At 36.3% G+C, this 18832-nt stretch overlaps 1 protein-coding gene, 1 non-coding gene and 1 pseudogene across 2 annotated transcripts; 2 read left to right on the forward strand and 1 right to left on the reverse strand.

The window, feature by feature from the left end:
- Positions 2215-3844, reverse strand: LOC109844700 (annotated as a pseudogene).
- Positions 6335-6406, forward strand: TRNAD-GUC. The gene has a single exon. It is a non-coding gene; the product is annotated as a tRNA-Asp (tRNA).
- On the forward strand, positions 8099-9536 carry LOC109844701. The gene is made up of 3 exons (XM_020413816.1): positions 8099-8620; positions 8705-8954; positions 9016-9536. The coding sequence occupies exons 1-3, from the start codon at positions 8099-8101 to the stop codon at positions 9534-9536; spliced, it is 1293 nt and encodes a 430-aa protein (XP_020269405.1).

The raw sequence follows: 18832 nt of genomic DNA on the forward strand, positions 1-18832 counted from the left end.
ATATTTGTGGGACCCACATCCTTTATAATTCTTCAAATAAAACGGCCATCACTTTTTGATTTTGTCAAAAAGTGAACTCCTTTGTCAAAAAGGGTAGGCAGGGCTTTCAGCTAACAAAAATCTATATATTGGTTAAAGTGATTTAACCCTTCATAATTAAGCTAACCCCTCTAGAATGATTAAAATGAGTTAACCCTTCAAAAATGAAGGATTTACTAATACTCCTATTTCGAATGATTAAGAGTTAACCACTTTAAAAAATAGTCAAAATTCTCGTTATTCCCCCATATGCTAAAACTGATCACAATGGCTAAAATAAAACTTATGTAAGGTGTTAATAATTTATTCCTTCAGGTTACCGAATGGGCTAACTACATTGATCATTCTCCTTAATTCATATTCCTTAACCCTTTGCCAATCAAGGCCTTAGTGCTTAATAGGATTAATCCACATATGTGCCATGTACACGTGTAAGTAGGGGTGAAAATAGTTTGGATATGGTACTTACCATATCTGTTTCCTCTTACCAATCATGGATACGATCATGAATATGCTTGGGTAAGTAAAATTGACACCCGTATCCGCTAAAATCATATGTGAATATAGATATGTATGCGGATATATATGTGGATATACATGCAAAAAGAAAGCGGTATGAAAAGCACATAACATAGTTCTTATGATACAAGAGAGTTCATTAATATGTTCTTTATATCTTTAAAGCGAAGACTTGATCTCTTGATCATCAAATTAACCTCAAACCCATTAATCTAAGATTAAAACAAATGCAACTATATGACTGTCATATATTCGGATAATTTCCGATACGAATGCATATATCTTATCACATATCCATAGCCGTAATCATATCCTATTGATATAGATATTTAGTAACCATATATGTATCTTAACGGATACAAATATCGATATATCCGCATATATGGATATTTGTTTTGCAACCGTAGTAACATCAATATATAAGTCAATATGTATATCTAAAAAAAAATCAGATAATAAAAATTGTCAAGCTAACGGAATAAAGAATTTGGGAAGGCATGTAACCCACTTTAATTAGGGTAATACGCAATGCAACGCATATTTTATCACAAGGATTCTATCAGAACCACTCATATGTAAGTGGGGTGATTTACACTATTGATATGATCGTTAAAATTACTAAACTAACATTGCAGTCCTAGTGAATGGTATAGATCACCTCTCTCTAATCCTTACTCTAGTACGGAGGAGATTCCCAAATTGCCCCTCTATTTCCACCAGCAGACCAGTCAGCTCTTATTATTTTAATTTTCTTCTTTACCCTATTTTCGCTGAAGTCAGTAGGGAATCAGAGGTTACTTGTCAATTTCTTTTTCACTTCTTCTCTTGTAGACGTACGTTTCCCATCATTTTTGTTTTAAAAAAAATTGAACGGAGTCATTTTCTCCATACTGAAGGCTGACCAAATCATCGATTTCCTCGAATGACACCAAATCATAATTCAGATGCGTAGCTCTCAACTGAGCAAAATATGTATATACATGTAGATATTTTTTCCCCCCTTTTTTTTAAACGAATATACTTTATTAAGAGAAGAAAAAAATTTCTTATGTTTTTAACGAATAGGCTTTATTAAGAGAAGAAATTAAATATAAGAACATGTTCGTGGTGAGGGAGAATTTTTTAAAATTATAGTTTAGCAAAAGGCACTATCAATTGCATTATCAGCTGACAACGTCAAAATTCAAACTGGTAGGCGAAAATCAAGTATATATGGCTAACTAAGTATTTTGGCATTCTCTTATAGTTCACTTTTAAATTATTGCCTACATAATATACACACAAATTATTAGCCCTTTTATTTAGGCAATAATATATAATAACAGACATAGTAAACAATAGATATTATAGTTTCACTTGTAGTTTCCCCTTTTTATTTATTGCCTACATAACAATATATAAAAAATTATTAGCGCTTTTATTAGCCAATAATAATTAATGACAACAATATTTTTCCTTCTCATTTAATAACTTACTAACAAATCGAGTTCCAGTAAGATGCAAAAGTTTTCATAATAAGTAAAAAACCCACAACTTGATTCATAACTTCGACGCGTGACAAAATACACATACAAATCTTTATTATCGACGTGTGCAAAAAGCACGCCCGTACTTCATGCTTATTACTCAATTCAAATCACGCGATGACTAAGTCTTTCACCCGCCCAGCTGTACGTGCATTCCTCCTATTGAACTGAGCCATAGCTGCGCCACCACCTCATCGTCCCATGAAACGCCCTCTTCAGCACCTCTTTCGACACCCTCGCGGTTCGACCCGAACACCGCGTTCGCGATCGTAATCACTTCCGGGATTCTGACTGCTCAGCGCGACAGTGCCACGCCGGCGTATGACCAAGATTCATCTGGAAGTGAATCATACCAAACGGGAACACAGACAAATCACCTTCTGCCAGAACTTTCTGGAAAAATCGCGTTGGCGGGGTTGGACCGCATGAAGCCGACGTGGGAAGTGCCCTCGACGACGGTGAGGACCTCCGTGGCGCGAGGGTGCTTGTGGGGAGCGTTGAGGCCACCGTAAGGGCGCGTAGTCAATGCGGGCCAGGAGATGCCGAGGGTGTTGAGAGCCTGGGAAGGCGGCCGTCTGACTTGGGTCACTGTTGGAGCGACGCGTGGTGTTGCGTGTTGCGGCGCGACGTCGTTGAGGAGTCCCCGGAAGAGGAAGTCCTCGGAGACTACAGTTTTCGGGTCTTTGCATACAAAGCCGTTGACGATTACTGCAACACAAAGAGGAGAGATCATCACTAACAAATTTGTATCACAAGAGTCGTAACCATTAATTCTAACATTAACAAATTTGTTTAGAGCAATGATCTAGCCAATTATTTTTATTTTGTAAGAAAGGAGAGGACATAATTGAAGATTGCATAGAGCTTAGATTCGTACATGAATTGGATAAGGTATAGGAAAATTGAATATCTTAACTATATATTACACGTCATTTTATTTCTATAGATAGACCGCTGATGAACAAAATGTTGAACATTTTCGTGTATGTTTTATCCATATGCACGAAATAATCACTAAGAAGTTTTACATTAAAAAAATTAGCTATTATCAAAGGGTTTGAAAGCTACTTTTATTCCATTAATGATCACTGGCTGGACAAAATAGTAAAACACTCAAGCATACAGATTTTCATAGTATGGAATTAAATGGTTAGAAACATAATATATTCTGACACTATATCCTTAATAAGAGTATAAATGAAATGAGGAGTTTAATTAAAGGATATATAAGCATGCACACATGTACGTACATAAAAACAAAACTTACAAAAAAAAAAAACATCTGCACTTATTTCTTTGTTGTTTCATTATTTTTGCTAGATAAGTACGAATAACGTTTCATCAGTGTTAATCTTAATTAATTATGATAATAGTAATAATAGAATGTCACATGAATCAACCTTTTGATTGCGTGTCAGCAACGCAGAAATCCTGCAGAGGGCTAGGATCATAAGCAAAAGCTTGAACCAGAGCCAAAGCAAGAATGGTGATCCCTAGAATAACTTGGGAAGCCATCTCAAATATCCTAAATGAGTACGCTTAATTGGATATTGATGAATTTGATTTGTGTTAAGATGCTTTGGAGAAAGGAGCAATTTATAGACGATTATAGAGCGAGGGAAGGATTATATTATAAGGTTTAGGTGGCCATCATGAGCTTGAAATATTGTCACGTATAAATTACTGACTAATTAGTGTACATCATAAAGTTTTAGGTTGTCCTTGTCTAGTTTTAGTTTTTTCTATGAAGTTTCGTATAACGTGTTATATATTAGCTTAATTCACTCTTCATGTGCGACGCATCAGATCCATAAGAACCCCCTTACGTATAGGAATTATCACAAAATCCCTCTTTAGCTTTCAGATTTTATCAGAAAATTCCATTTAATTAAACCTTTGCAGATTTTATCGCAAAAACCTCGCTAATTAAGGGGGTTTTCTTGATATTTTGAAATTAAGGCTCGGTTTGCTGCTAGTGTTCAAAGTCAAGGAGGGTTTTATGATATCTAGCCTTTATTAGATGATGTAGAAACGTTAGGGGGAGTTCAGGCGATTTTACTGGGGTTTGTCATAGTATGCATATGACAACCCAAGACAATTGAATGAATTGTACTGGAGATAGCGCTAAAAATCTTGAAATTCTGATTAGAGTTGCCGGGTTCGAGTGGTTTTGCATACCTCAATTTTTTTTTCATTTCTTTCATTAATTAGGGCAATTCATGTTAAAAAACTTAAAAGAGGCGGGAGCGGGAGACCTTTTCCCCTTTCTTTACTGACACGCAATCACGATTCTCATCCCCTCACCCTTCAATTTAGGCCATTCCCTTATCCTTTTTATTTTTCTTCTTCTAAAATTTAGAAATCCTAAATTTTCATAAACTTAATCTAAATATTCACAAATTAAATCAGAGCAGTCCAAAGCTGCAGCCAATTTCAGGGTATGTTAAACCTTTCCTCTGATTAGTCTATTGAAAGAAATTTAATTCTCAATTTCTCATGAATGTGACTAGCTAATTAAAATAATGAATTATGCCGAAAAACGAGCTGATGAAACAAAATGTCAAACCCGTGCTTATATGGATTGTTTTAGTAACATTTGTGCCCGAGAAAGGAAGTGTTTTTCCACAATTGATGATGTTGATATCATCCCAAGCGCTTTCAGCTATGAACAACGAAGAATGCCCAATGTACATCGCCGCACTAGCATTTAGATATTTAAATTTGAGTTGCTAATTAAAATATTACTATTCTTGATTATATAATATTTTTAATTGTTTCTTTTGATTTTTTTCCGTTACTTTTGCTATTGGGATAAATGACAGACCCTTATTGAAATCCTGGCATCGCCCCTGGGTAGTTATAAAAAGGTACGACTTAAAATTTTTCTAAAGGCGAAGCTTACGATGTTAGATTGCGCTTATGACTTTTCTCAAGAGGAGCTCGTGGTCTTTTCTTTTCTAATTCCTTTTAATTCAGAGTTAGTTGAGAGTAATTAGAGGCTGCGCTGGCTTTATTTTTCAAAGGTAGCAGGTAACCTAGCTAATCCACTAACTACCTTATTTAATTATGTCCTAATATTGGTGATATTGCGAGAAAGTTAACATTCATTCCCTGTATTAATTTTCTCATTACGTTCAATTGTTTCTTGTCATTTCAATTTAATCCGTGTAAAAAATCCCTTTCTACTCTTTTTCATGAATACACAAATTATTGGATATCTTTTAACATGACATGGCTAACGGTCATATCACTTTAACCTATATTAATTTGTGTGTACATATATACACACACATGATGCTTGCATTTCTTTGTATATTAAAGATTGTGAAGAGTGTGTTCTCATTATAATTATAATGTACGTACGTAGTATTCCTAGAGAATGTTATACATTGTAAACTTGTTATAGGATCAAAGATTAACTGGACCAAAACTCTTGATTTAAGAGGGCCGGGTTTTTTTATTTATTCTTTATATAAAAAGATTAATTGTTAGCTTGTGTGTTGCGTACTCTTCTTCTTTTTCTTCTTTTTTTCTTTCAATTGTTTACGTGAAAAATGAAAGAACATGTCTATTTCTTCCCAATAGGAGTCAATGCTTTCAGCTAAAAGCAACATTACAAATCTACAAGCCTTTGCTTGAATCAAAGACTTAGCTAAAATTAGACGAAAAGGAAGAAAACTTGTTTTTTTTAAAAAAGAAAGCGACGGTAAAGTCCGAATCATTCAAGTCAATGAAATAAAGAAGAGGAAAATAGAAAACGAAAAAAAAAGAGACAGGAGGCCAAACAATCAATATATAAAATGTAAAATTATTGAACTTAATTGGTTAACCCAAATGGGAACTAATTCATGAGCTTGGGGGCAGTCGCACTACTTTAAATTGAATTGGTCTTAATTAATTAGCCTACGTAATACATAAAATAATGTTTTCGGAAAGGAAGAAGGACTGACTTTTCGGAAAGGAAGAAGGACCGACCGGTTCGTTACTAAGCAAGCAGGAAATAGTTAATGTATAAATCAAGCAAAAGTTGCAAATTTAACAGGTAAGAAAAATGGTTTTTTAATATTCTTTCCTTAATTTTTCATATTTTAGTCCATCAAATCACTCGAGTTGCTAGTTCTCATAATTTGTTGCGAATAAGTCGCTCTAGTCAAGCTTAGTAATACACTAATACTTGTTATTAATGCAGAATGTTATAAGCTTCAATGGGCAAAAGGATTATTTTTACTGCATTTCTTGCAAACACCAAGGTCGTTGTAGTATAGTGGTGAGTATTCCCGCCTGTCACGCGGGTGACCCGGGTTCGATCCCCGGCAACGGCGCTATCTATGTTTTGGAACAAAAGTTACTTTTTTGGACCGAAACAGCACAAAATTTTAAATTTTTTTCACACTAAAATTTAATTTTTCGGCCGAAACACATGAAATATATAATGACAACACTCTGTCTTTTTTACTTATGATGCAGAGACAATGAAATAACAGGTTTGGTTTTATTTGACTTTTACTTTGAATGGGTGTATGATGTACGTCTTGATGTGAATTCTCCGTTAGGCATCTCATAGAAAAATGCGTCTCCAACTATTTATCTTTGAAACTTCTGATCGCGATTTTTGAGGGGACCACGTGAGAATAGGATTTTTTTTTTGGAATTTATTTTTCTTTTTTGGGAGTTGTTATCGAATCAAGGGCTTAGATTATTTTGTGGTAAAGTGAATCAATGGCTTAGATCGTGCATCCTTAGGCTACACCTAGGGAGTCACCTTAGATTCACTTTACCCATATATATATATATATATATATATTCTCAAAAAATAAAAACAAAACTATTTATCGTTGGAAAACAAAGCATTTTTGTTTTTGGTAAATTGTACAATACAAACTTGCATCCTGGTGTGATAAATTGTTATCACATTCGGATCCTCTTCACTATCTAAAAAGTAGCGGATGAACCACTACATAATCACAACCATTCATTTTTATCATTCAAAGAGCTAGAGAAAAATCAATTTGTACACATGCATGCCAATGCATTTTACCGCATAAAACCTGAAGCCAGTTTCTTTTAAGGGGCTGTTCGTTTGCCCAAAAAAACATGGAAATCGGAGAAATGAAAACCAAAATGAGTGCCACATAGATTTGGGGTTTTGGACGTTTTCCATTTCCCTTGTTTGGTTCGGATGAATATTTATAGAAAAGGGTCGGAGAAATGGGTTCCACGTCATTTTTTGTAGAATTGTGTTTTCAGCCATAAAAGGTCTGAAAATGGGTGAAAATCTCTGCAGTTCCCATTAAAAAATTGCAGCGGTTGGGTTATCGAGGCGGCAGGAAGAAAACGGAGAAATGGCGTCAGTTCCCTTCACCGCTTCATCTCCTAGCTTTTTCTGATGTCGCCCCTTGCCATCACCATTGCTCTGGGGCCTTGATCTCTCCAATACTCCACCCAAAAATTTCAGCCGATGCACTTGTATGTGCTTGGAATCCCGCGACTACCATTCAGGTGCTGTTTGAGTGAGGTCAGCCAGATCTAGCAGCAAAATATCCTTTTTTGGGTGATTTCTTCTTCTGTTGCTCTTCTTCCGGTTGCGGCATAGTCAGATCTGCACCTGACCTGCCTGATTTTGTGCTTGACCGGAGATTTTGACATCTTCAGTGGCTTTAAGTTCGATCCGATTTTTCCGTAAGGTATACCTCTTCACAGAGCCAAGCTTTCCCAATTTTCAACCATGCATCCAATAAGCTGTTTTAATCTTTGAAAGTTAGGCTTCTGTTTTGGGGGTTTTTGCCCTAGTTCCACACTATACAAAGCCCTTTCTTTTGGTAGATTCCCTAGCTTTTTCTCTGAACAATCGATCAAAACTTTTTTTTTCGGTAACATCTTTAATTCCAACTTTTCTGCAGTAACAGCTTAAGTTAACTCTGCATGTGGATGGTGCTTTTAATTTCACTATGGGGTTAACATCTACGCCAGTTGATATTAAATTAATAATTTTAACTTATAAGTAGTACTTGTAGATGGATGGTGATTTTGCTGGTGAAGATGTTGTCATTCGAATGTGTGCTGGGGCTGCATTGTCGGTCATGGTTATAGTTTTTACATTTTTGAGGAGACTGGAGCATCGTCGTAGATCAATAAGGTCTGGACCAAGTGATGAAAGACTACGGCAGGAAAGGACTAGGGCAGCATTGATAAGTCGTATCTATCACGGTTATAGTGATAGCTGTCAAAACTTCGTTAGAATGCGCTCAGGTGCCTTTATGAAACTTGCAAAGTTAATGAGGAAGAAACATCTGTTAAAGGACTCTAGGCACATTACAGTAGAGGAGCAACTGGCCATAACATTGAATATATTGGGCCATAAATCCAAAAATCGTATGATGAGAACGCAATTCATAAGATCAGGGGAGACCGTTAGTAGATACTTCAATAGAGTATTGCAAGCTATTTCATGCATACAAGGCAAGTACATGAAACAAGCACCGAATGAAGTGCCTCAAGAGATTCTAAGCAATCCTTCATTTTACCCATTTTTCAAGGTATCATCCACTACCAAATTAGCATAATATTACTTATCTAAGCAAGTCATATATTACATTGACAAAGTACGTTGCACTATATAGGATTGCATAGGTATGATAGATGGCACACATGTGGATGCCATGCTACCTGCTTCACTCGTCGTGCGTTTCAGAGGGCGCAAAGGTGTCACACAAAATGTTCTTGCGGCTTGCACACCAAACAAACTGTTCACCTACGTTTTAGCTGGTTGGGAGGGGTCGGCTAAAGACTATAGAATACTTCAAGAAGCGCTATCTAGGCCGAAGCCATATGGCTTACGGGTTTACACTGGTAACAAGCTCGATAACGAAAGTAATTAGTCACTAATAACTGCAATTTTACAATTCTAATGACATTACTATCTAATATGTAGATAAATATTACCTGTGCGATGCTGGGTACACAACCCAACCGGGTTTTATTTCCCCATATCGCGGTGTTCGTTACCATCTGAAGGAATTTACGGGCCGAACACCTCAAAATAGGAGGGAGTTATTCAACCTTAGACATTCATCTTTGAGGTCTAAGATTAAAGCTACCTTCGGTATATTGAAGAGTCGTTTCAAGATACTCACAGCAAAACCCCACTACCCCTTCCCCGTACAAGTTGACATCGTTTTGGCATGCACAGTTCTCCATAACTACATTGCAACAGTGGATCCAGATGATGAGTTGCTCAATGAGAGCTTCGACTTTGAAGAGGAAGTTCTTGCAGAGGAAATTAATGAAGAGGCCAATGTTATGGATTTCACTCGGCCCCAATCGGTAAGAGAACAAAGCGCTTCAAAGGATGAGTGGAGGTCTCGAAGAGATCAAATCGCTTTGGACATGTGGACCGATTATTGTCATAGGTATCGGCATGGTGACACGTCTGAATACCGATTATTGTCATAGGTATCGGCATGGTGACACGTCTGAATCTGCCATGTGATTTGTGTAGTTCCAAATGCAGTACTTTTATGTATTATCGGCATGGTGACACGTCTGAATCTGCCATGTGATTTGTGTAGTTCCAAATGCAGTACTTTTATGTATTACATAGTGTTGGTTTTTCATGTAACTTAATGACTTTCACTTATCATGGTGACTTGGTGTACTTTATGAAAACTATTATGGTTCTTGGTGAATTTCCCTATTTAGCATATATTCACTTGATGCTGCTTTACTTACATTTTGCATGGTATTCATATATTTGCTACTTATCATGTTGAGGGCATCAAATTACAATTGTTGAACTATAGGGAATGGGAGACAAATCATCCTCCGTAGGGCATGATGTGGGCAAAGAGCTTTGTACTCACTCCCCTACTTCAATGGCCTCACCACCTCCTCCCCAGTTTCCGGCCAGCAGTGCATTCAATCCAAGTTACAATCCCCTCTTGCAGTCAGCCTCACCCTTTGTGCAATCATCCTCAGTATTTCCAAATGTACCGCATTACGATGGTAACTTTTTCCCCATGATAAACCCCATTTCATCTTACATGCACATGCTCAGTTCTCCACCACCATTGGCACAAACTCTTCAAGGGTCCAATTCATCCGGACAATTTCATTCTCCAGCTAGTATTACAGGGACTACTTCTGATTCAGGTAACAAAAAAAGGTTGGCCAGCGATGAAGTGGTAGCAACTTCGCCTTGCACACCAAGAAAAGGCAAAGCTCTTACCCATAAGAAACGGAAAAAACAGGTGGAAATTGAAGCTGCAAATACTGCCCTAACCAGATGGTGGATGCCTGCACATGATGAAGTGCTCATACCCTTTCTTGCAAATTTGGCCAAGTCTGGCCTTAAACCAGACAAAACTTTCAAACAACATGCGTTTGCAATGGCAGCGGCTGAAGTGAACAAGAAATTTGGAACTTCATTTGTCACCAAAAGTGTTGTTAATCATATGAAAACACTTCGTTCTTGGTTTCAAGACATGCAGGCTGCTCGTAATATCAGTGGCGCGGGTTGGGATGAAGATACACAAACTATTATGCTGGATCTTGAGAGCTTTGACACGTGGAATGAGGTAAATTAACTTTTAATCCGTTCAATTTTCTGTTGGTGTGAATGATGTACTGTCCTATGCATTGAGCTAATGATGTTATTGTTGCATGCAAGATAAAAACAAAAGTAGGCTTAAAGATTACATCAATAAGCCTCTGAAACATTACGAGAACCTGGCCTTCATTTGTGGAGATGATCAAGCACGAGGTGACTTTGCTAAGGCTTCAATGGAGAAATTTGGTGGTCAGGAGCCTATTAATCTTGCAGATGATGCCAATGAGGATGTCAACATTCCTAGGACCCAGAAATCCCAGCCCACGGTCAACATGTTAGATGAAGACAATCAATCGCAAAACAATACCGTCAAAGCCCCCTACCAGGACTATCCAAAGAAAATCCCATCGGCTAAAGTGAGGGGGAGGAAGGCCCACTCTGAGCATGAGATCATGCAACAAATGGTAGATGAAGTTAAACACTTTTCTTCTTGTCTCAATCTTGTTAACCTGCACTGGACAGAGAAATTGTCCAATGCTATCTTCAGGCACAAAGATACCTACCCAATAGAATGCCTTGAGCTTTTTTACGATACCATATATGAAGATGAATCCAAGGCCAGGCATTTTATAGGTAAGAGTGACTTTGGTCAAAGGGCTTTGTTGGACAATTTCATGAAGAAGCAAGATGGGGGAAGCTAGGTTAGATATCCAGGTATGTGCTTGGTTCCGGTGCCTAACAGCTTGCACTACCAAGTCTGGTATTCTACATTCAGTTCTTCGACTCTTACTGTGTACAGGGACTTAATGACTTTCTGGACCTCTTTTATTTTTTGCATTAGGCCTAACAGTTATGTTATTATGTCGTTAAAACTTCTACATGGTTGGTACGCCTGTATATTTTGGGTTATGATGCAGTTGCTACCTTTCTGATTTATGTTGATGCACTCTAGTACATGATGTTGAGTGATGCTTAGTGAGTGGTGCAAAGTGTGACTCAGGTTATGCTGATTGTTTTTCTAATTTCAGGGACCACATAGGCTTCTAAGTCAGGGCTGAGGTGCCCCAATAGCGTCCTTTATTGCTGGTATGACAAGCTGTCACCTTTTTAATTTAACTTGAACGGTGCAATGATGAGTGCATGCCCATATTAGATGCAATCACATGTAACTTAACAATCTTAAGGCGAGGCAAGTTCATGCTGTCCTTATTCAGGGAACATAAATTGCAGCCTTTGATTGTTACAGCTGCAATGTGCATGCAACCTGATTCAAGAATTTATGAGTAGCCTGAGCACTGTTATTTGACACAGTTTGCACATGCATGCACAACCTGCTGCAATGATGATTGTCTAATTTCCTGATATTCTAATCCAGTAATTAATACTTGCAACGTTTTGGCGAGGCAGTCCCAACAGTTACCTAATGCGCTGATTAAACTGTATCGGAATGCAACCAACTTTGCGTAGTAGTTGATTACTGGTGTGGGATATATGATGATGTAGACATATATCTGAGCATCTTTTTAGCCAAATTCAAGACTGCACTGGATTTTTAACAAAATTGAGCTTTGTTACGTGATTCCTATGCTCTGTTACAAAACTGAGCTTTGTTACATGATTCCTATGCTCTGTTACAAAACTGAGCTTTGTTACATGATTCCTATGCTCTGTATTTTTCAGCAATACCCTTTATAATCATGGTGTCAATAAGTTGTTATGGATGTCTGTATTTCCAAAATGAGTTCTTGTTTGATACTGGGTTTCACATGTGAGTATTTTGCACTTCCAAATGCAGTTAGTACTTATTGTTTTTTGGCACGTTTTATTACAGATATATAGAGAGGGATTTACATCTCATTGTTTTCAATCTTTCCTCTGGTTTATTTTAAAACTGTTCATGCACAAGAGTACAACCATTCTACAGAGATTTTTGCATTATCTTTATTAAGAAAGACAAGATTACAATGTTCATGACAACAACGAAAATAGTAAATATTCCTAAGACAACTAGACTTTTCTTCAAGCAATCTACTTGATGCTTTGCAAACTTTAGTTCTCTTCGCAAGTGCTTAGCTTCAAAGTTGTCTATGTCTGAGACATGACGAGAACTGGCTTCATCGAAGTTTGCTTTACTCTTGCTGATCTCGTGCTCGTACGTGCTTGTTGTTCCTTCTTTGCTATCATGCTCAATTTCTGCCCATCTAAAGAATTTGCATTGCCTATTTGGGTATTTTGCGCAGCCCCAAAAGTATTTGCCCTTGTTCGGGCCATTTTTGCACGACTGTAATGGCGTTGGTATTTGACAGTAGCACGTTACCATGGCTCAGCTTGGCCTGAGAAGGAGCCTTCTTGATAAATCCTAGTTCAGCCCTTTGAAGAGGGTTTGCAAAGGTTGGGTGTTTTTCTTCTTGTCAGGTACCAAATTTATGCAGTTCCTAATGATGTTACTGTGGCTTTGTTTGAAATTGTCTTCAGCTTACCGTTGGCACATCGCTCCTTTTTTTGGCCCGTTGGTAGAAATCTTACCGTTGTTGTGACATGGTTTTGGGAGGTAAGCTCACCCTCATGAGGAGATGGGTTTTCTCGTTTTGGGAGAACTGAAGCCAAACAAACATGGCATTAGAAAAGTGGCAAAGAGCTCTGGTTTCCTTGTGCTGGGGCTGTTGTACAAAACACTACAAAAGGAGGAAATAGATTTCAACCTCTTCAAATCTCTGCGAAACAAACAAATTATCTCAAAACTGTGAAAACCCATTGAAATGTCAAGAAATAGATTTTATCCTCCTATTTTGTTTTCTTTTTTTCCCCAGAAATGTACCAAACAGCCCCTAAAGGAAATTCCAACATCAATTGATCTATGAAGGAACTGCGGCCTTAGGCCCGGCCCAAATATGCAAACAAAAGGTCTAGATGTCTACAACACTGACAAACTTGTAACGGTTCGAGATTAAATTAGTTGAGGGGGGAGTCTTATGTGGTGAGGGGGTTTTCTTTCTTCTACCCTTCTTTCAAATGATCTTCGTGTAATTCAATCAATCTTTTTTTAGAATAACAACCCAAGCAATTTGACTTAATTAGGGTAACTTTTATTTGAGAGTAAAAAAATAACTTCACTACGGAGACGATACAAAAGGATGGACGGCTGAGAATAAATTAGAAATTTGTTTTGGGTGTATAATCCTGTTATTTGCACGCACATGACAAATCAAACACATATACTTGATCCACCATCTTCAGAAATGGGAGATTCCATGACCAAATACAATGATAACGTGATGATTCTCATTTCGTGAGCATACACAGTACCAATATTATAGTCTATGCTCACGGGTTGTATTAGGAATAATATTTTCGCGCAATGCAATGATAACGTAATTGCTAGCCCATCAAGTTTGGGGCCCATTTATGAGATGTTTATATAAAAGTCCGGCATCAATGGGCTCCCATGCCATAAGCCCACATATTCCCAAACATGGTCCAGATAAACTGCTGCTGCGGCCCAAATAATACTTCTACATAAAATCATTTGCATGTACGGATGTCTATTTGCGACGTATACTAAAAACAACTACGTACTAGCGGTTGTAGGAATGACAAGTAACGCCTACTTTAAATCTTCAGTTATTCGTTGTTATTATTATTATTCCGGAAAGTATTTATTTTATATACTACTAACTTTTTTATTATTACTAGTTTTTACACACGTGCAAATTGCACGTGATTTAATACCATGATTAAGTATTTTTTGGCAGTTTGTGCTTATTTTTTTCTTTAAACTCTTACATCCCGATTATTTTTTTATGTTTATTTAAATGGGATATACCCAATTTAAATTTTCATGTTGATATTTAAATTGACAAAAAACAAATATAATTTAAAAATAATTTGAATTTTTATATTATTTTTGACCGATATGAAACTAAGCTTTATTTGAGAAAGTATAGCATTGCAAAGTGAAAAATATTAAAATAGTGTTATACAAGGAAGGTGAATATTTAAAACCAATATGGCAAAATGATTGATTTAAAGTATGTTAAAACCATGCAAAAGAGAATATGAAGTTTATTCCTAATCATTGATAGACTTCATAAAAAAATATAAATTAAAGATTAATGCTAACTCTAGTATACTTTTATATGATAAAAACATCCACATAAGAATATAAAAGTACTAAAAAAAATTCATGAAACTCCCTTCTAAAGATTCCTAATTTCACTCAAAATAATTAAACTATTCTATAAAATATTCAAAAAATATTATTTTTTATTTCTTCTATTTTATTTTTTATTGAGTTAAGATCAATCCTTCTTCAGGTTTATCATTTATCATTTCTCGGGCAATTCTAGAGTATTGTCTTCATCATCTACATCAATTGTGACATCAGGCTAATTTTGTATTTTTTATGCTATTATCTTTTTTGGGCTCGTTAATTTTTTATCATCTCATTTAACTCTATAAAGAAGTCAAATGTACTTATGATGTTCAACACAAACTGCTCAAAATATATACTTTGATTTTTTTTTCTATTTCAATGAGAATAAATATTAATTTCTTATATATAAAATTATTTGTGTTCCTAATTTATTACTTAAATAAATTAGAAGCTATCTTTTTATTTTCTTCTAAAATGAATTCTTCTGATGTGCATCCAATAAGAATTTCTGTTATTTCAATAATATTATCTTTGCTCTATCCCTGTTATTTTCCATAAAGATCTAAACTAAATACCTGCATTATTCATTACTAATTTCTCTTAGATTATAATATTAATATTTAATTTGAAGAACACAGTATGGAATTTATGAATACTTACTAATTTTTCTTATGTCTTCCATGGAGATTTTTTTCTTTGATTAGGATAAAGTTATTAAATTATTTTTTAATGTAACTCATTCAGTGCTTCATTAATAGATATGTCTTATGTTAATGCCAATTCAAGTGATTCATTGACGTTTTCTGAATTTTAGATTTATTTCCATCACTTTCCCATTTGCAATGGAAATAACTCAATTCTTTTAAAGTTATCTCTAAATATTCTAATAGTTTCTCCATATGTAATTCCTTGTATTCTTTTACCCTATAAATATTATTAACGTCAAAGATTAAAGTTTCTAAATTAAAATCAATTAATGCTAAGGTATAATATTATAGTGTTTTATCATTTCTATGGATTTAAACATCTATCAATTAATGTTACGAATGTATTTTGGCTACCCCAACTTATTACTAAAATTATATGAAATTACTTTAATTTATATAGTGCCGATTATTCTAAAACCCAAACACACCAAGTTTGGGGTGAACCCGTCGTCGTTTGACCCTTCATCCACTCGTATCAATTTTAACGGTTTTGAATGAATAGAACTTTTCACATGGCTCGATGGAGGGGATTTCATGTTTTTTATTTTAAGATTTTGAGACATTTGGATGAGCTTTATAATTTTAAACTTTTTAGGGTCTTTTCTGCAATTTTAAAACTTTTTATGGTTTTTTTACAATACTTCATGTATTATAATATGTTATCTACTTGTAATTTCTTTATCTTAACAAACTAATATCATTTTTATGTTTTATATATTTTATTAATATTTTAGTTTTTTTAAATTGTTAAGCTAAACATGGTTCACATAGGATTAGGATAAGATATGATTATGATTAGGATAGATTAAGATATAAATAAAATATTCAAAATAGTGAAGGATAATATTGACCATTGAAAATTAGAATTTGATTATAGATAAGGTAGTTCAAACTATAAAGGGATATATTTGTTTAAAAAAGATTTTCCGAACTCGTGCTTTTAAAGGGAGTATGATATGATATGATTACAGCTTTTGTCCATCTCGAATTTCCGCGCATCGCACGGCGGACGAACTAGTAGATAAATTTTTGTTTACGCCGATATTTTTATCCATTTACACGTTGATTTTTTTACCTCTCACGCTCACAACACGCAAAAGCTAACGTTGGCTAATAAGTCAAGCGGCGGAGTCACGGGCGGGGTCGAGCACGAGTTCACAAGCGTCCGAAATCTTTGAACATAATGATTGATTCCGCAAAACAATTGGCGTCCCGCGCAGATATATTAATTTACACCCCAACTTGAGCAAAACTGTTTAATTTTTGCTCCTGTGCATGTTCACGAGGACCGCCCGCCAGGCTTTTTGATGGTAAATTTCTATCTAGACCCCCAGATGCTTCCGGATATTTATTCACACCCTGGTTCTTTTTTTTTAAACATTATTCGAGCGATAGCGGAGTGAACCGTCTGGTTCAATTTATCAACGGTTCGACTTAGGATTAGTATACTCTGATTGGTCATATTAAAAATTCCACCAGTTTATTTAAAAAAAAATAAGAATAATTATACTGAGAAATGAATAAAAATCGAGATCACTGCTCACTAAGGGGGTGTTTGGTTCAACAATCTTATAGAAAAATTTTCTTAAAAGGACTGACAATGACATTTCTGTAATTAAAAATTATCCGTAGATTTCCGTAAACTGTGTTTGGTTCAAAATAAATTTACAGAAATGTTTTCTGTAAAGTACAGAAAAGTACCAAAATTTACAGAAATCAATTTCCTCTCAAAATGAGCGGAAATCACCCAGAAAACTGACGCTCCATTGATATTTTTCTATAAAGTTGACACATTTCTATAAATTTAGGGGTGTTTGGTTCAATTTCTACAAGTTATACAAAATCTTGCTATTTCCATAAAGTTATGAGCCGTTTTTTTGTTTTGAACCAAACAAGCAAAGTAAAAAAAAATAAGAAAATCAGTATCTTTTAACTTCTCAAAAATTTCCCTATAATTTTTTTACAAAATACAAAAAAATTATATTTTGAATGAAAAATATTTCCTATAATTAGTAGAAATTTGAACCAAACACCCCGGAAGGACGGGCACTTTAAAGAAAGTAACTCCTCTGTGTAACTCGTGTTTTGTTCTAGAAGTTACGTTATGAACATCCGAACGAAAAGGGGGTAGAATTGGTAATAAACAAGAACATCCGAGGGGTCTAGTACAAACATCCCCCTCTAGATTCTCCCGCCAAAAAAAAAAGGAAAAAAAGTAAAAAAAATGGAAATCCTGAAGCCCCAGCGGTAAAAAAGAGAGAATAACGAGAGGAAATCGCAAAAGTCCAAATCCCAACCTTGGCAAAAATCACCATTTCCTCCGTCTCCTGCCGCCCCGAGAAGCTGCTCCTTTTTTTGTCCACACCCACAACGTTGCTGACAAAATGCCTCAAAGAACCCCGAACCCCAAACCGGTGTAGATCTCCCAATGCCTTCTCTACCAATACCTCCTCACTCAAGAACCCCCGGGACCCCGGAGCCCCCGACCCGACCCCGACCCGGCCACCCCAGTTGACGATGCGGCTCCGTGCCGTTGATCTCGATCATCTCGGCCACGTGGGCCGGCTCTTGAGGACCCGGAGTCCAGTTCACGGGCTCGCCGAAGAAATGCGTGGCCCTCTGCCGCCTCAAGAACTCGGCCCATGCCTATCCGTGGTTGCTAATCTTGACCTGGATCCGGAGCATTGAGATGGTTGGGAGCGAAGGAGGAGGAGGATCGGAGGGGGAGCTTAGGATTAGGTCGTTGAGTGAACGCGATTAGGGCTGCTTTCTGTTGCTGCTGATTCGTTAAATCATGGAAGAGGTCGAGAAATGGGCCTGCGTGATGTTACTTGGCGGAGGTGGCACTGATCTGGCTGCGTGCTCGCATCTTTATCTTTCGATTGTGTACAGGATTGAGAGGAAGGATCGCGCGTCGGCTAGGCATCTACTGCAGGTAATAAACTTGCGTCGATCTAGTTCCTACTAAATTATCAGACGATAGATATCGTGTTTGAAATTTTGATCACACAAGACATTTGGCTTGGAGATATCATGAATCTTGCTGCACATTGACCACTGAGAAGAGAAGTGAGAACTTGCGAATGTTTTTACATTCACTAATGGAAATATGTTTGTGAAGTTTATTGCAGATTTGAAGATCATTGACATTAAAATTTGGAAAGCTTACATCTTTTTACATTTTTAGAGCTAAATTGCAGTTTGTTAACAATATACTTGTTGCCGTTGAAGTGCACTGCATGAATCTTAATACAGATTGATGGGTGTGACAACTTGTTAAATTTCAACAATATGTCTATGAGTAAGTCTTATGATTGAGGAAACAGAAACACCTTAAGCTATT

The sequence above is a fragment of the Asparagus officinalis genome, chromosome 6, assembly GCF_001876935.1.
Source record: "Asparagus officinalis chromosome 6, Aspof.V1, whole genome shotgun sequence".
Lineage (NCBI taxonomy): Eukaryota > Viridiplantae > Streptophyta > Magnoliopsida > Asparagales > Asparagaceae > Asparagus > Asparagus officinalis.